Source organism: Crotalus tigris, unplaced genomic scaffold (genome assembly GCF_016545835.1).
Source record: "Crotalus tigris isolate CLP2741 ecotype Arizona unplaced genomic scaffold, ASM1654583v1 scf7180000024346.1432988, whole genome shotgun sequence".
Taxonomy (NCBI): domain Eukaryota; kingdom Metazoa; phylum Chordata; class Lepidosauria; order Squamata; family Viperidae; genus Crotalus; species Crotalus tigris.
This window is the reverse complement of record NW_024100515.1, coordinates 798670-821483: the sequence shown is the minus strand read 5'-3', so window position 1 is coordinate 821483 and position 22814 is coordinate 798670. Positions and strand designations below refer to the sequence as shown.

General features: G+C 35.7%; 1 protein-coding gene across 16 annotated transcripts in view; it reads left to right on the top strand.

Annotated features, from left to right (window-relative positions):
- Positions 1–22814, top strand: part of GPHN (gephyrin) — a 252541-nt gene that overhangs the window by 99247 nt on the left and 130480 nt on the right. For all 16 annotated transcript variants that reach the window (XM_039326902.1, XM_039326899.1, XM_039326897.1 and 13 more), the window contains one exon: positions 14538–14630. In XM_039326902.1, the coding sequence (XP_039182836.1) occupies positions 14538–14630 (93 nt within the window). The remainder of the gene's footprint in view (positions 1–14537; positions 14631–22814) is intronic.

Below are 22814 nucleotides of genomic sequence, written 5' to 3'. Positions count from 1 at the left end.
GGGGAATTGTTTTACAAAGCAAATCTATGTGATTGAAATATGATTGGTAATTGCCAATAATCAGCATGGATTTGTCAATAACAAATCTTCTCAGACTGAATATCTCATTTTTAATCAGAAATACCCCAATTAGATTGTGAACACATTGCTATTGTAATATAGTTTGATTTCAATGAAGTTTTTGACCCTATGGCATTCTGATTAACAAGCTAGATTTGGAGTGGATGGCATAATAACAAAGTGGATGACTCATAGTCGTACTCAAAAACATATTCATATTCTCAGCAGTTGTTTATGGAGATTCTCAGTTATCCAGATCATGGTTGTCCCAAAAGTGCTTTTCAAAAGACAACTGGACTTTCTTTCTTTCTTTCTTTTTCTTGAAGACATTTCACTTCTCATTCAAGAAGGTTCTTCAGTTCTTATCAAATGGTGGGGAAATCGTTCCATTCCCACCATTCAGTCAGAACCGAAGAAGCTTCTTGGATGAGAAGTGAAATGTCTTCAAGAAAAAGCAAAGAAAATCTGGTTGCCTGTTGAAAAGCACCTTTGGGAGACCCTCAGTGGTTCCTCTTCCAATTGGATTGAAGCATCAAATGGGATACTCTTGTGAGGGTGTTTTTGTTTTTTTTTTGAAACACCAATAATCAGATTGATCTAGATTCAGTAAATACAATTACTGAAAATTTGGTAGTTAGTTGGGTTTTTAATTTCCATACAGTGGATGGGAGAAGATTTTTATTTTACAAAAAAAAGCTTTAGAGTTCAATGTGTCTTTTATCATTTTTAGTTTCTGCTTTCTATTTCTGTTTTGTCAACATTTTTATTTTTTTCTTCATCTTTTCTCCTTGTTTGCTCCTGTCTAGTTGTCTTGATTCTTCCTCTTGTTCTTCTAAATCCTTACATCCATTGAGAAAATGGCATGAAGAACTTTCACCTCACACCAGTCTGTGGCAAGGAAATAAACACCTCTCCCCAGTTTCTAAGCACCTCCTAATGGTCTCAGGGCAATCTGTCTTTCAGTTTGCTTCTTCTTCTTTTTTTTTTTATTCTTGGGCTTTTGTTGTTGTTGTTGTTAATTGCGAAGTCATGTCCGACCCATCGCGACCCCATGGACAACGTTCCTCTAGGTCTTCCTGTCCTCTACCATCTTCTGGAGTCCATTTAAGTTCACATGTACTGCTTCAGTGACTCCATCCAGCCACCTCATTCTCTGTTGTCCCCTTCTTCTATTGCCCTCAATCTTTCCCAGCATTAGGCCCTTCTCCAGTGAGTCCTTCCTTCTCATTAGGTGGCCAAAGTATTTGAGCTTCAGCTTCAGGATCTGGCCTTCTAAAGAGCAGTCGGGGTTGATCTCTTATAGGACTGACCGGTTTGAACGCCTTGCAGTCCAGGGGACTTGCAGGAGTCTTCTCCAGAACCATAGTTCAAAGGCCTCAATTCTTTGGTGCTCAGCCTTTCTTATGGTCCAACTTTCACAGCCATGGGCTTTACCTTGGGCTTTCTTGGGCTTTACCTCTTCTTTATTCAGCCTCTTCCTCACAAGTCCAATAGAGTTTCCAGGCAGTCATCTTTTCTTCCCTTTTTCTCCCCTTCTATCCAAAACTTCTGTTTGATTGGCAAGTGGGCTGCCCTGATAATGGGGGAGGTCAAGAGGAGAGGGGAAGGAAGGAGCATAGACCCTTACATGGAAGGAGCATAGACCCTGCTCATGTAGTCTGCCTTTCCAAAAATACCATAAAACTCAATAATGGACCATCTATTCATAACTTTGAAAACTGGTTGATAGAATATGTGTAGGAGATGACTAGGCTGAGCTCGAAGGAGGAGTCCAACATGTCATCAGTCATGAGATCCTGCATTCCCACAAGAGATCTAAGTCCAGTTCACCTGGAATTCCTTTCTATTCTTAACTCCCACTAATTTCTCTTGACCGTTAGTAGTTCAAATTCTTGTAGAGAGCTTAAGCTTGCAATAAATCTTTATACTCAATTGAACTGCCTGAATCTCCTGATTTTCCAGCACTTGACAATATGTATCAAATTTGAAAGTGACAGAAAATTGGAAGGAATAACTAATTCTTTAGAACACGGGTGTCAAATACAGGTATCGTGACAATTTTGCCTTTGCAGAGCTGGGGTGGGCATGGCCTTCATGTGACCATCCAGCCCGCGAGCCACCAGATTGACACCCTTGCTCTAGAAGATAGAAATAAAATTCAAAATAAGTTTAATAGCTTAGAGAAATGTTAAAAATATCAATGAAATTTACAGTTCTACTTAGTACGTGATAAAAATGTAGTTGATTGTAAAAGATTCACAATTACGTATGAGCAGTCCTTACACTTACAACTGTCATAGCATCCTTATGGTCACATGATTATGATTTAGGCACTTGGCAACTGTTGCATATTTACAAGAATTACAGCATCCTGCAGTCACATGATCACTATTTGCGGCCTTCCCAGAAAAGCAAAGTTATGGTTCAGAAAAGCAAAGTTAATGGAAAAGTCAGCAGAAAAGGTTGCAAGTTAATCACATAATATTTTGCTTAATGACTGCATTGCTTAACAATGAAATTTCCTGTTTCTGTTGTGGTTCTATGACAAGGACTAACTGTATTCTAATTTATTCTATATTGGTCAGACATCACCTCAAATAATTGTATCGAATTTGGAGTATTACATCAAGAAGGATTAAGATAAAGTGGCATATCTTTGGAAGAGGAAAAGCAGTGAGAGTAATTACAGGATTAAAAGAAGTCTGGTAAAGATATATTGATAGAATTGGGAATTCTTAGCCTTGAAGAGACTGAGGTTGGTTATGAAAGCAATCTTCAAGTAGCTGAAAAGGTCCTAACTAAGAACAGCAAAGACTATTCTCTATAATTCCAGAATGCAAGACATGAAATAATGGATTTAATATTACAGGAAGGTAGATTCTGATAGATTGTTAAGAAAAACTTGTCAGCAGACCAGTAGAATATTGAATACTGAAGTGATCAGTGAGTGTGTTCAGAAGGATATAAAGCTACCTGTTAAGGATGTTTTAATTTGGGTTTCTGTACAGAAGAAGATGGATTTGGTGATCTAAATAGCTCTTTCCAATTGTACCCTTCTGCAGTTTGTGAAAAGACAGTAGTCTAGTTGTATGACTATTTAAACTGAAAGGTGTACAGACTATTATAAAATCATAAAGATGTATCAGTTGAATTTAGGTAGTATATAATATAAAATATAAATATAAAACTTCAAATGTCTGATTCAATTTCAAGGAGATCTGACTTAGTTTATTAAACAGTTGTTTTTATATTTATCCCGGTGTTCGACTACTTTTCTCAACATGAATATACCTGGGATTCGCATTTTTAGTATAATTAGAGGCAATGTATATATATGTATATATACCTGTAATAAAGGTAAAAAAGGATATATGCAGTGTTATCTTCATTTTAGATATCAAAAGGGTTTTGCGGCTCCCAGTGTTTTGTTTTCAGTGGGAAACGGGTCCAAGTGGCTCTTTGAATGTTTTGGGTTGCCTACCCCTGGGCTATTGCATATATTAGCATATATGATTCAGGTACTTGTTTATGTTGGTCGGGTTTTATACTAAATCCCAGGTCTCTAGACACTGAACCCAGTATTCATAACTTATTTCCAGCAGAAATTCACAGACCCAGTATAGTAAACAAGCTACTTTATTGCAGACAAGACAGAAGTTATGCATATAAAGAACATTTGCCTCTGCAGAACAGAAAAATATGTTTTTATTTAGCTAGCTAGCTAAATTCTAAATTCTAGACCAAAATTACCCATTCTCTTCCTAGCCTTGAGATTGGAAAAGTGTGTCAAACCTAATTAAAATTGTACACAAATAAAATACATACAGTAACCTAATAGGAGAAATGCTGATTCCCACTTCTCCAACTGTCCTTTACAGTATCACAGTGATTACACACACAATAGTATATTATGCTATAAAATGTAAAATACTACAAATGTATGTATAACATTATAAAACAGTAGTATGTAAAAATGTTTCAGAGCATATTCCCCAAATAATCTGTAAGTGGGTTTTGTTAACAAACATATCAGAAAACATAATAATCAAACAGTTTTAATAACTTCCTATTTCTTTAAAAAAACTTCAGTGTTTATTTGCTTTAAAGTTAGTATAAGACATTTTGAGTATTATTTCAATACAATTTATCTATATAGTCATTGCTGGACATTTTGAAGGCTGCGTACTGTCTTTTATCTTGCTTTTGCTATTCCTGTCCTCAAAAAATATAGAGGCAATATGTCAAAATGTACTGCAATAAAATCCTTGAATCCTCTTAACAGTTTTCTTTTGATAAATCAAGACTTTGCAGGGTTAACGTATTCCAAGAGGTTTACCATCCATGCCGTTTTCATTCCATTCTGTCAAATAATGAAATAACTGCAGCTTCCCCTTTAATCTATGGTCAACTTTTTATTGAATTAAATATGTTGATGAAATCATTCAAATCATTTTAAATCTGAATAGGATGGTGTCCAATTCACAAACCCATAATCATTTGGCATTCAGTCAGATTAATTATTCTAATAGCTTCAGAAGTCTAGTTTAGCTATGTCTTTTTACATTTGACTGGGCCAAGTGTGACACCCAAGGTAAATGATTATTTATCAATAAAAATGACATAAATTAACTAATTAAAAACAAATATTTATATTTATTTATGCTTATTTATATAAAGCTGAGAATATTCCAAAGCAACTTCTATAAAGGTCAAGAAATGTAAGTTTTCTCTTTCCCTTTGATTCACAATATAAAAGAAGCAAAAAAAAAAAAAAAAGATGTGAAGGAAAGTAGATAACAAGCTCAGCACCCACAATGGAGACATTTCATGAGATGAGAGCCAAAAAACCTATCAGGTTATAGCCCTCTCTCAATACTTCTTTCTGCTGTAGCCTAATAAAATATATGCAGTTAGGTGACCATTGAGAATGGGAGGAACCAGATGGGAACTAGTCTGTCATTTAGTTATTTGCATAATCATATTTGAACTTTTTTTTTAAAAAAAAAAGCAATATAATGTAGTTGCATGTTATATTTTACCATACGTATGAGCTTTGGAGATGTATCTAATAGACTTGTGAAGTAGGATATACTGTGAAGGACTAAACTACTGATTACATTTACAACAACAATGCCAATCCTTTTCTGGAAAGGGCTTTTCTCTTTTCATAATCATAAAAATGAGGGAAATCAAAAGTAGAAGTTAGTGTTCAGTTTTAAATGCTGAGAAATTTGCTTATATGGGTGCTGCAAAAAGTATAAGAAAATATACTTTGGTTTTTTTTATGATATATTTATATATTTCTTCAAGACAAAAAATAGATTAACGTTATAGTTTAATTACAAATTAATGTATTCTGAGGCTTCCAGGGCAGGTATGGCAAACTGAAGTTGTCTCTGAGAAAGTGGAACCATCAACTGTTTTTTGAAACCTCTCTAGTTAAGGAGAGGACAAGAGACTAGTCACATCTGTTCCAGATGGCTATTTCTCGCAAGAAGAATACTTGACTCCTTAAAATATCAAATATCAGAAGACAGAAAATATAATGTTATTGTTGCTAACACCTCATTTTCTGTACTTAGTTCTGTTCAGCATCAATTATATTTAGGTGGAGTCCAGAACGTTCCAGCATTTAGATGTCTGCCTGAAAGCAGCTCAACTCTGAAACAACTTTCTGACAACCTGACGCTGGTGTTTGTCTCCACATCTTCCATAACTTTCTGGAAATCCTGACTTGTTACTGAACCTGTTAGCACTTTATTGCTGATACTTTTTTTTAGAGCAATATATTTATTGTTGTAAGTTATATTTTACTATACATATAGGCTTGACTGTCCTATTGTCTAGTATAAATATTGTCTATTGGTTTTAAATTCTGGAATGTTTTATTCCACTTGATTTATTAAGAGAACCCTAATACAGGGTAATAGTTTCTCATAGATCAGCCATACAATGGTGAGAAATAGGGCTCTGCAAATCCTTTGAAATGTGTGGAAAGAATGCATATGAAACACTTCTTGACTTATTGACTCATTAAAACAACAGCATCGTTTTCCAGATGTACACAGCTGATTCAGAAACTATTGTAATATGCATGTTACACTAATGCAGAGGCAGCTGGGATCAGCTTCTAAATCAGCTGTATAAGACTAGAAAAAGATATGGCTGCTTTAATTATTCAGAAAGCATTTCATGACAGTCCTTGGTTATGAATTATGAAACTGACTTAGTAAAAGCATAATCACAAGATCTTCTTTCCAGTGATGAGGGAAAGGTTTTTAATAATAAGATACTTGAATAGAAATGACTAGGCAAAACATTCAATACAAACCTGAGACACTACTATTAGGAATACTAGGGAAAAACGTAAATAAAGGTGACACATATCTAATCATACACGTGGTAATGGCGGCAAGGATACTATTTGCTCAAAAGTGGAAAGCGATGGAAGCACTGAGTGGGGAAGCACTAATAAAGAAAATTATGTATTGCGCAGAACTAGACAAGATAACTAAATGATTAAAAAATCAGGAAGAAACAGAATTTTATCGAATCTGGAATAAATATTATAAATGGAGAGAAAAAAATGGGGGTCAACAGCAAAGATATAGATTAAAGCAGATACTAGAAATGTACAGTTGTATATAGATATATATTTATGTAATTAACGTACAATGTGGACTGACAAGACGGAAATGTATGTCAAAGACAATTTATCATGTTCAATGTTTTTAATCTTTTTTTTTTTTTGCATTCAATAAAAAATTTAAAAAAAATAATAAGATACTTGGCAAGTTTCAGAAAATGAAGAAAAGAACATATAATTTGGGAATGATGAAATATTGTTGGTACCATCCATAGCCCTGTGACTCTAATGCTATTAGTATTCCAACTTTGTGTATTCAGTAACTAAATGTGGCAAATAATTGTCAAGTTTCTGATACACCATTAATATTTCTTCATCTAATTCATTCACTCCTCAACCTAAAGAATTTCTCACAAAGATGGCTGTGGTGATTTTTTCAGCCTCCTACAAAAGAATAATCTTTGTTATGATCAATACATAAAACACATTGCGTACATAAAATTGATATGAATTAACCAATTAAGTAAACAGATGAGCCAAACTGCTGTGCATCTTACCTATTTCATGACAAAATTTGGTTACACTTCAGGAAATTGAATCATTTGAATCTGAAAGTAAAAATGTTAATTAAAATTGATCAGAGCTCATGATGAGTGTTGACCCAAAATGTCAGTACAATAAAACATGTTATTTACTGACTCCTTTAAAACATGAGCAAAGTTTGAGTTTAAATGGGATACCTTTATATCGCCTCTGCTGATGCAAGCATGTTGAGCTTCCTCAATTTGGTAACAGGAATTTGGTTTAGATATCTGGCAGTTCCGTAAGGAATACGCCTGCCAGAGAAATCAGCCATACTAAAAGAGATGCAGGCTTTGCTGCTCAAGTGTGTGATAGAATCACTTCTACCTAGGATCTGAAGAATCAACTTTTACTCTCAGTTTTACTTCACCATCCCTACACTTTATGGCACGGGTGTCACGTGATGTGTTGTGATTGCCAGCAATGGGGTGGGCATGGCTTCAGTATGATGAAACCGGCCCACGGGCCAGCAGTTTGACACCCCTGCTTTACGGGGACGGGGGCATTATCCTCTTTTATATTTTCAAGACCTGAAGGTCTTTTGTGTCATAAAATATTACTTCAAAATGTTTTACTCTTGCTTCCCTTACTTAGCCTTCATAATTCTCTGGGACAGATATTTTTAGGTAGCAATCTAATTATAGTACAGTATAATGAATTCCTCTGGTTTACTCTAGGCAATGACACCTTTCATTTTCTGTTTTGGGCTTTCTGTGATTTTAAGAGTCTTTATAAAATGGCAATAATGATTATTCGTCTTGGCTTTTTAGGAATCTAAAGTTAATTTCAAAATGATTTACATAGATTTGTGAAGTATCAGATTCTATTATGATTGCTGTAGATTCGCCTCAGTGTCAGAAGTATCTTGATCCTAAATATAAATTGTTAAATACTGGAGTGTGGTGGGGGTGGTCATTCATTCACAGTAGTATTACTTTTTTATTAATTTATAATACAAAATACAAAATAAAGTAGTAGGGAAGTAACCAAGGGAGAAGGAAAGGGAAAAGTGTAGGGGAAAAGGAAAAAAGAAAGAAAAGATAATACATTGGACCAATTTTCCAACTCCCTTTGGTGCAGTAGAATAAGATAATAACAGCAAATCTCAGCTTTTTACTTTTACATAGTAATATAAACTAGTAGTATTCTTATAGTTGGATATGTGGGATATTAGAATGCTGGATGTGATAGGCTTTTGCTTAATTCTAACAAAGCTATTCTTATAACCTTAAAATATATTGGAAAATCCTGCTTTTTGGAATATTGGAAGAAAATTTCTTATTTATTGCTTCATATGATTAAAATATTGAGAGAAATGGAAAATAACATCTCAAATTTACAAGAAAGAAATTTTTACCAACTAAAATAGCAAGCTAGCTATTTTCGTGTATTGTAATCTATAATTGCTGTTTTAGCCTTAAATGTTCTGGGAATAATCATAGGGCTGTATATCAAATGCTTGCAACCCTGCTGGGAAAAATAACTGGCAAGGAGGAGTCTTTTAATTTATTTAAGTTTTAATTGGTGAAAAATCAAATTCCAAATAGGAGATATGAACTTTGTATAAGTTTGTGATGTTTGCTTTGATACAGGAGTAGTCTCTGAACCAATCATCTTATGAAAAAGGTATTTTTTTAATGTAAGGAGGGGCCATCTCCAGAATAGCTGATGTTAACCTGTTTTATATTATTGCACCAATGAAATGCACAAGTTTTTTCTTTTGTTTTTAAACAAGTTAATTGACCTAGAATAAAAGTATGTATTTAGGCTTTATTACTTCCTTTTCACATTCATTTCAGCAATAGTAATTTTAGAATTTGTGATATTAATTTTTAATAATAATTTGACAATCCCTTCTCAATTTGCATGAAATTTGTTTTTTCAGATTCATTTCTCTGAAAAAGGAACAATAAAGTAGACCTGTGGCACATGCCTGATTGCAAGCAAGGATCATACTTATTTCATTGTTTCTAAAACTGGTTTTCCATTCCTCCATCAAAAGACAGTTTGGCCAATATGTTTGTATACTACCCTTCCTTGACAGAAAAAGGCTGGCTGCATTTATCAGCATCTTTCCGTGTTAGCCTATTACAATGCATTCTATTGTGGAGTGCTTTTGAAGACTACATAATAAATTTAATTCGTGCACTATGCTGTGTCATTTCTTTAATTATAAATGGTTTCATTCAGAAATAAACTAAATTTTTTAAAAGACTAAAAATAAATTTTGTAGTTTGAGAATTCAGTTGCTACAATTAGAGAGTCTACACTAGAGATAAGACAAGCTGAGTAGTAGGAAAAATGTATTTTTCCCCACCAAAAGCAGACTTTGGGGTTGAATTTTTAAAAGTTTTGGGAAAATGTACTGATAGTCCTCAACTTGAGGCCACAACTTAGAAATTTCCATTTCTAAGTAAGACAGTTGTTAAGTGAATTTTGCTCCATTTTTATGATGTTTCTGGGCACAGTTGTTAAGAGAATCACTGTAGTTAAGTTAGTAATATAGTTTTTAAATGAATCTGTCTTCCCCATTGACTTTGCTTGTCAGAAGAGCGCAAAAAAGGATCACATAATCCCAGGACACTTCAACTATCATAAATACATTCCAGTTGCCAGGTGTCCAAATTTTGATCATGTGACCATGGGGATGCTGCAGTGGTTGTAAATGTGAAAACAGTTATAAGTCACTTTTTTCAGTGACCTTGTAATTTCAATTAGTCACTAAATGAATGGTTGTAAATTGAGATCAGAGATCATAAAGAAAGTTGGAAACAGATAATAGTAAATGATAGAGTTTATAAAAATGTTTTGTAAAGTATTGTAAAAAAGAAAATGAAAGAGAAATTTGAGCTTTTATGTAAACAAAATAAACACTTAGTAGCAGAGGTAAAACCCTTTCTTCCATTCTGGGCTCAGTTGTGATCTCAAGTTGAGGACTAATTGTACATTTTCCCAAAACTTTTAAAAATTCAACCCCAAAGTCTGCCTTTGGTGCAAGGGAAATGATTTTTGGGGGAGAAATGGTATTTCAATGTCACTATGCTAGTCAGAGGAAAGGAAGCTTGGAGGTCTTCTAGTCCCCCCTCCCCCTGCTCAAGAAGGAGACCCTGTACCATTTCAGATAACTGTATATCCAGGCTCTTCTTAAAAGCCTCCAATGATGGAGAAGCCACAACTTCTGAACACTAGCTGTTCCATTGATCTCTTTGAGGGAATAGCATGATTCCTTCCTTCCTCTGTGCTTTTTCAAATCCTTCTTATTCTACTTATGCAGAATTATTACTTACAGGAAAACCTAGGGTTTATATTAGAACTTCAGAAAAATAGAATGTTCCTGAACCACCGTTTGTATATCTTTAAGTGTGAGTGCTGGAGGTGGGGGGGAGGGTGGTGGAGTCTTAGGCTTAGTTTGTTGTATAGTCTGTGTTACTGGAGAAGAAACTGCAGCTTTAGGCAAAAAAGAAATTCCAGGGCGTTTTGAAGCCATTTAAAAAAAAGAGAGAGATGAAGAAAAAGAAAAAAGCCACTTCTTATAGTAAAATAAAATAAAGGGGTAATAAAGACAATTCTCCCAAAAAAGTAAAAAAAAGAAACTCTTTAAATAAGCAAAGTCCATTAAATTGTTGAAACTTTGTTACCCAGTAAAAGTGAAAGTCTTCAAACAAAGAAACAAAATTCCTCCGCCATTTCCTTTCACTCCAATCACAAAAATAGTAGCTGAAGAAGACAATATTTCTTCATGAGTTAAAGTTGAAATTCAACCCTGTTCTGTTCTTCCTGAACAGCTCCATCTGCTTTAAAATTTACTTACAGTTCTTCTTATGTAGCAGATGTGGAAGCAGAGTCTGGCTTCGTTCTCCTTCGGAGAACAAAGGCGTCTTGGGATGCGGAGATGATCCAGACTCCGAAGGAGCTCTCACCCTTTGTCTCCCAGAAAATAATCTCTGGGAGACAAGAGGAGCTCAACTTCTATCTAGAGAGAAGCTCATTTTCCTCCCTTTGCCCTGGAAGAAAGTTCCAAACCGCAAAACAGCTGATCATCGCTGTTTGCCAGTTCTTACACGATCCCGAGACGGGCGGCTAAGGAAAAAGCCACCATTGGCGTGGCAAATGCCACCGGAAGTCATATCCAGGCTCTTCTTAAAAGCCTCCAATGATGTAGAAGCCACAACTTCTGAACACTAGCTGTTCCATTGATCTCAGTTCTCTTTGAGGGAATAGCATGATTCCTTCCTTCCTCTGTGCTTTTTCAAATCCTTCTTATTCTACTTATGCAGAATTATTACTTATAGAAAAACCTAGGTTTTATATTAGAACTTCAGAAAAGTAGAATGTTCCTGATTGTTTTTCCTCTTCTATATATGTCAGCCTAACAAGATAAACCAGACAGAAAACATGAGTAGATAAGCTAATTCTATTTTATATATTAAGCTATATTAACTGAAACTTGCAAATCTGAAAATATATCTCTCCCCCATATCTCCTTTACAGCCCAAGAAAGTAATGTCAGCCCTCCCAGTTACACCAGAAACAAAATACAACTAGATGAGCTAACTCTACTTCATTGTAAGGCTACTTTAACAGAATCTTGCAAGTCTGAAAATACAGCTCTCCTGCCATCACTTTTAACAATTTGATTAAGTAGGGCAGTCCTTCCTAAATTCATTTCTCTGACCTTTAAGACAGAGGTCCCCAACCTATGGGCCGCAGCCCACTACCAGGCCATGGTCTCTTGGCCACCGGATCACATGAGTGGCCAGGCATGCACGTGCGCATGCACGCATGCTCACTCCCCCTTGTGCCACCATTGCCACGAGTGTTATGTGGGTGGCGCAGCGCTGCTAGTATCATGTGGGCAGCAGTATTGTCATGAACTTTGCATGGGCGGCGGCAATGCCGTGAATGGCAGGTGTATAGCAGCGCACCACATGCAAGCAGCGGCATTGCCAAAAACCTTGTGTGGGCGGCAGCAGCACCATAAGTGGTAGGCAGACCATGCCGCAAGCCTCACACAGAGGTGGCAGTGCAATCTTCACTGCTGTGAGCCGCGACATGAGCCTCACACAGGGCAGTGGTGCGATACTTGCATCGGTGGTAGCATTGCCACGAGCCTGGTGCCACAAGCCTCACACAGGTGCCAGTGTCACTGAGAGCCTCGCACACATGCTCGCAACCCTGTTTGTGTGGTGTGTATGCTTGTGGCCTGTTTGTGAGCATACGCGCACATGTGGCCACATTCATGTTTGCACATGCATATATAAGGCGCCTGCCCTTCCCTTTCCCACCATGCCGCCAACCCAGAAAGGTTGGGGACCCCTGCTTTAAGGCATTGGGAGCTCCTGTCTAACCACTCTTTTGGCATCATCTCTTCCCCTCATCACTTAAGGACTTTCCTCCATATCATTACAACTAGGGTCTCTTTTGAGCCTCTTGCCTCGCTCACATTCCTGCTATGGATTCAGCTGCCTTTTATCTGACCATTCTCTTAATTGTGTCTCTTTTCTCTATCTCTTAAGGTCATTCCCATATGCCATCAACAATATGAAATTCTGCCATGTACACATTTTTTTTTTAGAAATTGGCCCAATGTATTATCTTTTCTGAGATATTTACAATATGCTGTTCAGAAGTTCTTCAACATCTCTGAAATGTGGTTTATATCTCATCTTCTTTCTAAAGATGAAAGCATTGTGCATAGCTATTTCCCTTAATTTTATTCTACAATAACAATCCTGTGAGATAGATAGGGCTGAATGATAGTGGCAATATCAAGGTCACAGTCCATTTTGTCAATCAATATATGACATTTGTACTCAGATTGGAGGCATTATAACTTTCCTAGCTCCCTCCAAAACTAATTTATTTGCTTCCTATAGAAATTCTATATTTATTACTCTAGTTCAATCACTGAGGCTTATGAATTCTTAAGGGCTTTTAAACTGCTTATCCAGTTGCAAAACATTGGGTCATATTGCTAGCTAAGGAATATATTCTGGGGAATTTAGCAATAGCCCCTTTATACAGTCAAAGGAGATTGATTGTATTGGATGAGCTGTTGTTTTCAGGACATTTTCAACCTCCATAAATTGTTTTGGGAATTTGAGAAGAATATAACTTCTATCACATCCTTTAACACAATAAAGTAATATTTATAATCATATTTAAAAATACAATTATTCTTTATAACCACAAACAATATATAGTTGTTTATGTTATTTATAACCAAAAATGTATAATATGCTGTACCCCTTAATATACTGTATATTGTATATTTCAGTACAATATGTATTCCATTTTTGAAGACTTTTTCAGATGACAACAATGAATTGCAGCCCCATTCAGCTTGCTAAAATTTCATATAGAGGGCTTTTGATACAATTGTTGCAAAAAGTTAATTTGTAAGATACTGCAGGGGTCCCCTATCCCCGGTCCATGGACCAATACCAGGCTGCGGCATGCCAGCAACTGGCCCGCACAAACAAGCAAAGCTCCATCCGCGGGATGCAGGCAGCATACAAAACCACACAGCCTCCTGTCCGCAGAAAAACGTCACTCCATGGAACCGGTCCCTGGTGCCCAAAAGTTTGGGGACTTCTGAGATACTGCATTGTTTGTGGTACAGTGCTAATGAGAAGATAAAATTAAGTAAGGAGACCTAAATGCTGGTTGCTTTTGCTTCTATAACAAAGAGATAAATAAACAGAGATAAATTCTATGTATCCTGGAGATTTTATTCAGGGTGGGAATTGGGAAACTTGTATTTTCTCAATTTTGGCAAAATTGGGTCTCCTTAGCACGCAAGGCCAGAATTAACCAATGTGATAAGCTCATCTATGGGAGGATGTGGTATGTGGTATCTTTATCTTTTTATGGCCATGTAGGTTGAAAGGCAGGTGGACAGGGAATCCAGTAACTGGGGAGCTTTAACATCTGGGAAAAGCAAGATGGAAGAATCACATGCTATATATTACACACTGCCAACATGATGCAGCGAGGGACAAGGGCATTTGTGAATCAGAAAGAAAATATAGCACCAAAATATAGCACTTGGGTAGCTGCTGGTAAAAATGGCATGTGTATTCAGCTCATTTTGCAACTATCTGTATCATTCTTAGAAGGATGTCACATAAACTAATATTACAATTTTAAAGAGTCATGGCACCATAGTGCCTGAGAACTTTGCAAAACTCTGCTGCCCAGAGTCTTTGGATATGAGATGGGTAGCAAATAAATTTTCTAAATTAATTAAAGCAATAAATAAAACTCTACAAACAAAGACCAGCTGCTAATTTTGTTGTGCATTTTACAGGAGACACTGATAGACTGGTGTGATGAAAAAGAGCTCAACTTGATTTTAACAACTGGAGGAACAGGATTTGCACCAAGAGATGTCACACCAGAGGTGAGATAGTTCATTTTCCTTTTTTAAACTATTAACATTTCTCAAACACTAATATTGTTTGTATATATAGTGCTTCAGAAGTTGCATATTTGATGTAATATGAATATTCTGTTTCTTAAAGAAATAAAAATACCTTTATTAAACAACTGACAAACATAGAATTTATTTTACTTGACTACATCAAGAGGTTTGTGTTTTATCTCTTGGCTACTTTGCAATGTTCCTATTTATCTTTTGTAACACATACCCTTAATTCAGACATGGAAAATTTTCTTTGGTAGTGAATTTCAGGGTAGAAAATATTGCAAATCCTTAAGGCAAATCAAATCAAACATCTTATTACAATCTTTTACCAACCTATACAGTAAAAGAAAAAGGTAATTTAATACAGATGCAGTGAACATGAATTTGGGCAAACTCTGGGAGACTGGAGGACAGGAGCACCTGGAGTGCTGTGGTCCATGGATATAAGAAGAATCAGACATAATTGAGCAACTGAATAATAACAACAATTTAATACAACAATATGTTATTAGGTGGGGAACAGGGACAATGAGGCAATAAACCAACATATATAATTAAATGTTTTGCATAATTGTATAATTTTGTGAAAGTATTTGACACCTTGTATCTGAAATTAGAATTAGTATCTCTTAAAAAGTAATGCATTTAAAATTTATCAGTATGACCCTCAAATTTAGAGAATATTGGAAAGATTAGAGTATGTCTTGGGGCATCATAAACAGGACACTGTTATCTTTGTGGCAAGTTCATTATTTTCCTATTTGTGGTCTTAATTTGGTCAGTACTGTTCACTCTATTTTTGCAATCTCTGCTCTCATATCAGACTATTATTGTTTAGAAATATTTATGATATGGTGATCAACTGCTCCTTTCATTTGAGATATTTGGCACAGTCAATAAATCAGTATTTCTTATGTATATTACATTCAAGATGTATATTCTGAAAATAAAAGACAGAATTTCTATATATTTAGAGATCTTTAGATCAAATGATTTTTGTGATAGTTTTCTCCAGTGATATAATTTTAGATTTATTCAAAATCTCAAGAGTAAGAGAATAATGCTCTTGCTACCACCACAGCTCTTATAATATACATAATAAAAAATTGATTAGGCTTAAAGATATCACAAAATTGTCTTTATTATTTAAACTGAAATGTTGGTTAACTTAAGTTTGATGTTTTGTTGAATTTGGAGATTTTAGTTATTGATTTTATAATAATTATAAACTACTTAGAGTCTCTGGAACGCAACAGCATACGTATGTATGTGTGTATGTATGTATGAATGAATGAATTTAACACACACCAAAATTTAAATGCAATATTTACAATGCTGAAAATAATATCAAAGGTAAAATAGAAGAGAAATTTGATAATTTTCAGTTTTTTATTTTACTTTTTCCAAATCAATATTCTTTCCACAAAAAGATGGAATCAAAGGACTACAGGTGAAGGAAGGAGTTAAAGTAGCATATTGAAGGAATGAATAAAAGGAAATGTCCTTTGTTAAGAAATGTTTTAAAATACCAGGACTGTAAACATAGTTAATAAAAGGCTGAACTGATATCTTTTAAGTAAATGTTCTTTATTTTTCCTTAAAGCAAGTTTTAATTGGTTAATTAGGTTGATCATTTTATCTTTACTTTTCAAATTGCCTTTTTCTTTTTTTGCTTTTATTAATAAATGTATTATTTAAACAATTTTTAAAAGTATATATATTGAATATCAAGAAATATTAACGGGTTATTTTATTGAATTTGATGCAGATAATTGGATAATCATATTTATTCTCTGATTTTTTTTTAAGTGCTTAAATTATTATTCCCAGTACCCCACAGGTTGAACTAGTCTGTTCAGGTATTACATGGGTTAAGCAAGGTTAAGCAAACTCAGAGAAACTGTTCTTCCTTCTTTAGAGGGCTTCCTTAACCTCCTGGGCAGCCACACTAGTAATAAATTTAGTAACATCACAATTATTACTTACATCATGCTCAATGTTTTCCAAAAGCTTTACCTGAAGGTTTAGTTGCAACATTTTCCAAGACATGTCCATTTTTAGCCGTGAGATTAATCTAGCAATCCACTTCTGTCTTCTCCAGTGCTTCTTCCCTTTCTGGAGAGCTATCTAATTCTATGAGCATGAAAAAAACATTTGAAATAATATTTCTGAATACTCTAATACAGTAGTAATCGGACATACAGAAAAAAGATATGTTCTTCATTTTTCATCCAGAAGTCTAAACATGTGCAAGAGAATCAAATTCAATTTAAGTTTCAGATGTGAAGACCTAGCCTCTGTTCTCTCATCTAAGATGGTTTCCAGAACCAAAGTGCTGGTTTGGATAAAAAAATCTTACACCCCTCTCTGATGATACTTCTTAACATAAAAGCCAACATGGGTTTGTCAAAAATAGATCATGCCAGACAAATCTTATTGCATTCTTTGACCAAGTGACAAAATTAGTGGATCAGAGGAATGCTGTGGACATAATTTACTTGGACTTCAGTAAGGCATTTGATAAAGTAGATCACAACCTACTACTTGACAAGATAGAAAAATGTGGGGTAGACAGAACCACCACCAGATGGATCCGTAGCTGGCTGACCGGCCGTACTCAGCGAGTGGTCCTCAATGGAACTGCATCTATATGGAGGGAAGTGTGTAGTGGGGTGCCCCAGGGCTCTGTTCTGGGCCCAGTACTCTTCAACATCTTCATCAACGATTTGGATGAAGGGATAGATGGGGAACTCATCAAATTTGCAGACGACACCAAGCTGGCAGGAATAGCCAACACTCCAGAAGACAGGCTTCAGATACAGAAGGATCTGGACAGACTTGAACACTGGGCACTAACTAACAAAATGAAATTCAATGGTGAAAAAAGCAAGGTTCTACATTTAGGCAAGAAAAACCAAATGCACAAGTACAGCATAGGTGGCACCATGCTCAATAGTAGTAACTGTGAGAGGGACCTCGGAGTCCTAGTAGACAATCACTTAAATATGAGCCAGCAGTGTGCTGCAGCTGCCAAAAAGGCCAACACAGTGCTAGGCTGCATTAACAGAGGGATAGAATCAAGATCACGTGAAGTATTAATACCACTCTTCAATGCCTTGGTAAGGCCACACTTGGAATACTGCATCCAGTTTTGGTCACCACGATGTAAAAAAGATGTTGAGACTCTAGAAAGAGTACAGAGAAGAGCAACAAAGATGATTAGGGGACTGGAGGCTAAAACATATAAGGAACGGTTGCGAGAATTGGGTATGTCTAGTTTAACGAAGAGAAGGACAAGGGGGGACATGATAGCAGTATTCCAATATCTCAGGGGCTGCCATAAAGAAGAGGGAATTAAGCTATTTTCCAAAGCACCTGAAGGCAGGACAAGAAGCAACGGGTGGAAACTAATCAAGGAGAGAAGCAACCTAGAACTAAGGAGAAACTTCCTGACAGTGAGAACAATTAATCAGTGGAACAGCTTGCCTCCAGAAGCAGTAAATGCTCCAACACTGGAAGTTTTTAAGAAGAGACTGGACAGCCATTTGTCCGAAATGGTGTAGGGTTTCCTGCCCGAGCAGGGGGTTGGACTAGATGACCTCCAAGGTCCCTTCCAACTTTACTACTATTACTATTACTATATATGATACTTCGGTTTTGTTTTTGTTTGCCAAGATGTTAACTGACTGGTGTTCTTATCATAATTTCAAAGTATCCGAATCACATTCCTTCTGGATTTTTGCACTAGACCTCCACAATACTCTACAACACAATAACTATATATATTTCCCTGCTGACTCTGAATTATGGCAAGTTTTTGAAACTTCTCTACCACCTCACAAAACCTTGTGAATATTCTCTACCTTATGATTCAGATTCAAGTAATTATTACTTTGACTCTTCCACCAAGTTTTCAGACAAACTTTCCCTTATGACATAATCAGACAGTGGAAGACCAGTTATTTTCTCTATATGAAGATACTGTCGCTACAATTTGCAGAGATTAGATCTTGAAGCTCACAGTGGAAGATAATCAGTACACAAGTCAATATGCCTCCATCATATCAACTCCAGCTCTTAAGATCCAGTAGCCATGTCAAAATTATCAGCTTTCTTCCAGTTTTACATACCTCAAAAATAGTATGTGTCAAATCCATCTTGTTGATAAGAAATCCTATTGACGATATCATACAGGATGAGTGCATCACCTGTACTGCCCCCCATTTTAACAACTTATAATTTTAAATTATCTATTTTAGAAAAGATATTCTTTCTCTTGAATATACAATATAGATATTTTCCTTCAAGCAAAGAGGTTATCTGCAATAAATTTAATATATTTACCCATAGAGATTACAATTCCTTTTCTCCTTCTGATCATCTTCAGCATCATCTGTATCAGATATTTTTTTCATCACAAAATCTAGGGATAATCTACAGCAGACTCTATAGCAGCTCATGCAGTACTGGGCACTTCTCAGTTTGCCCATGTTACACTATAATTGCACAAACTGCATTAATTCCCAGTTTCTTTCCATGTGCAATTCAAGGTGCTGGTTATTAACTTTAAAGTCCTATAAGGTATGGAGCCAGGTTTTCTGGGGGATTATATCTGCAGATGCAAGTAGATTGGACAGAGTAGGCACTGAACAGGTGTCTTCCTTCAAATGTTGTCAGCTAGTAGGACCTAGGAAGGCCTTTTCTTTAGCAGCCTCTGCCCAATGGAACACCCTTCCCCTTGATATCCAGGAGATCCTTACCCTCTTAGTTTTAGAGAAAGCTGTTAAGAGCTGGCTTTTCCCCCAGGCACTGAAATAGCAAGGCTGGAGCCTGGAAACTGTATGGTTGGATAGATATTGTTGATTTGGCAACAATATTTCTTGTTTGTTGGATTGTTTTATTTTTCTGTTTTTATTATAGCTGTTAATTGCCTTGAGTCATGTCTTACAAGATGGGCAGCCATAAATCTTTTACATAAATAATTAAACATAATGTTGCCAGATTAAAAAAAAAAGATCTTTATCTCTTTATATCTTCCTGTAAGACGTTCCACACTAAATGGTTTAAGGTCATTAACTTGAGATGTAGATCAGGAAAAATTATTATCTGTATTGAACTATATTCAAAAAAAGATATTTTATGAACACTGCAGAATACCACTTTGGATGTTAAATAGAGAAAACTAATTACAATAGGCTGGGATTTAATTTTGAAATACAATAAAAAAATTAGAGAGTATGCATAACCAATTTCTAGATTATATTCAGATTAAAATGAAAAGAAATCACATAAAAGTTTTTTTTGTATAAAGAGCAGTTGCTGTTGCTCTACATTAAAAGAGACATTCTTACATTATTTCTATGTAGCACACCTCACATTTGAGCTATTTCATCACAGAAACCCATTATTTCTTTTGTACATTTTTATCAGTGTTTTAAGTTTATCCGTGTTTTGACCTTGTTTTATGAAACTCTATCTTCTTTAGCTCTTTCATGTCTTTTTGAAAAATACCTCTTTTCTCTATTATTGTATCAAGTTTTAAAAAGTTTCAGACTCCTTAGGGCCTTTAGGTACAAGGTTTTCTATAAATGACATTTTCCATTTGAGGGACAAGAGGGTGGTGCTATTTTTTTTTTATAAACTTTTGGAGACATTATTCTTCTGATAAGATTCAAGCTCTAATCATAAGAAAAGTTTCTATATATTAATTAATTGAGGAATTAAATAAGTAGACCAAATTAAGAGATTTTCTCCAAAGCTAATGAGATGAGTCCAAGAACTGTAGCCAACAAGTATTCATCTTATCTATAAAATCTTCAACTAACAGCATGGATAATGTTCCCAATTACTTTTTACAGCAGTTCATAGACTTTCTAGTTGTAGCCTAAATAATTGCATTAGCATTCATTTCCAGCCAAATGGACTCATTATTCCAGCATTTTTTATAAACTGAGTATGTAACCAATTAAAAGTTTTTGGCAACAAGTGTTCTAATATTTAATTTACCTGTGTTCCAGGAATTGAGCTTATCTTCAAATAAGATATTTCCTAATTACTTATTCAGACTTTCTTTCAGCTTCATACAAAATATCTTCTCAAGGGACTCCTGTATCTCCCTGTCAGACCCCAGATACTAATCTGGAACCTCTCACTTATCCTTTTCTTCTTGACCAATAATCCTTCACCAAATACAGATGGTGAGCCAGTTGAAATTTGGATCAGGATGTTCTGGTAACTCATGCAGTATATGTGACAGGCTTTCAAAATAATTTGAAAGCTTTAATTTGTGCCATATACAATGGTCTATTTATTTGCAAGTAGAGTCACTTCAGCAACATTATGGGCATTACACTATTTACTGATACTTTCAAAGTGCAACGCAGTATTAGCTTTAACGTGTAAAGCTCTTTCTGGCTTCAGTACTTCTTATCTATAGAAGAGTCTTATCTATGGGACAAGTCATCTCATAGATAACAGAGAAAGCCTGGTGAATGGCCTTACTTATCAAGTTCCGCCACAGAAGGAGACCCAAGAGGGGCATTCTCTCTGGGGAATCCTGTCCTTTAAAAAACTTGGTCACCAAGGCAAGAGTAGTTCCTACTCTCATGATCTTCCAAAAGCTCATAAAAACTTGACTTTACAAAAGCCCTTTGAGATTTCATTGCTGTAAAACCCCTGATGCCACGGAATTTTATATCAATTGTATTTTACCATAATTATGTATTTTATTTTATATTGTGGCATTTTCTTGTTATTATTGCTTAGGCTGAGGTTGCTGCTTCCACTTAGGCCTAGTCTAAAGCAGTTTATAAAATCACAAATAAAATAAATTTCCCCCTCAAAGAATAGCTAATAAATAAATAAGCAAGCAAACAAGCTTACCCAGAAGAGGGCAAAGATCCTGTGCAATTCCCATTTTCCCCCACCGGATCAGTCTGAGACTGCCAATAACAGAGAAAATTCCAACTTTATCCCCATAAACAGAACAGCAGGAAGTGAAGTTAAATTCAGGCATAAGCTGCAAGGAAATGCTCCCAGCAGAAACAATAATTGATACAAAATGAGATGAATTGTCATCGATGCAGGCAATTGCAAATGAAAAGTCACTTGGAATTTACATACTGAACCACTGGGAATGGGCCATTAAATTTTGAGTCCAGCTCCTTGAGGAGTCGATCAAAAACTTCATAAAAAGCCACAAAAAAACCCTCTTGGGCTTTCCTTGTCTGTGTACATCTGCAACCCACCTGTATGTAACCTTTACCAAATCTAGCTGTTCTTTAAGAGATACTGTACAGTTTGACTCTCCCATAGGAAGTCTAAATTATGAGAAACATCAGGTGCAAGAGTTTCATTTAGGTAAAAACTGTAAGTCACCTGAAGAGGAGCTATGCCAATGTAAGGGTTACTAAGTTTCTGTAGGCAAATTCTGCATGTGGCAACCAGCTTGGTCCAATTGTCTTGTTGATAAGAGACATAACTCTGTAGATGCTGTTCTTGCATATGATTCAGTCATTCAAGCCTAGCTGTTCATTGCTAGATGTTGAGTAGATGACAAATGGATTTTTACATCTAATATATGGGAAAGGACCTTCCAAATTTGGAGGTAAATTGAGAGCTATAATATGAGATCACATAATTGACTAGATCTGTGTACCTAAACACATGTTCTAAAAAAGTTGTGTATTTTTTTGAACAGATCAGAAGCTCTTGCAAGGAGTGAAATGAACTATCCTTGTATACTTCTTTTCCGAGATAGAGCAGTAATAAAATCCCCTGGCACTATGTCTGAAAGTTGCAAAGGGGAATTCAGTGGCTGCAGCAAGCCATCTGGAACAGATTTTGCCTGACAGCGAACATAACAAGACAAAACATAGTTCTTGACATTTGCCTTCACTTACAGTAGTTATTTTCCTATTCTAGATTGAGAGATTCTTCAAATGGTCATTCATACACTAGTCACCTTATGAAAGGCTGAAGCTGCAGCTGATCCAGAGTGCAGAGACATGAGCAGTATTGGGCATATCTTATTATGCCAATATGATATAAACACTCTATAAACTGCACTAGTCATCATTCGGCTTCTGGGTGCAGTTCAAAGTCCTGATTATCATCTATAAGCCCTTCATGTTTATTTGATGTAATGCTTCTTTTTGCTTG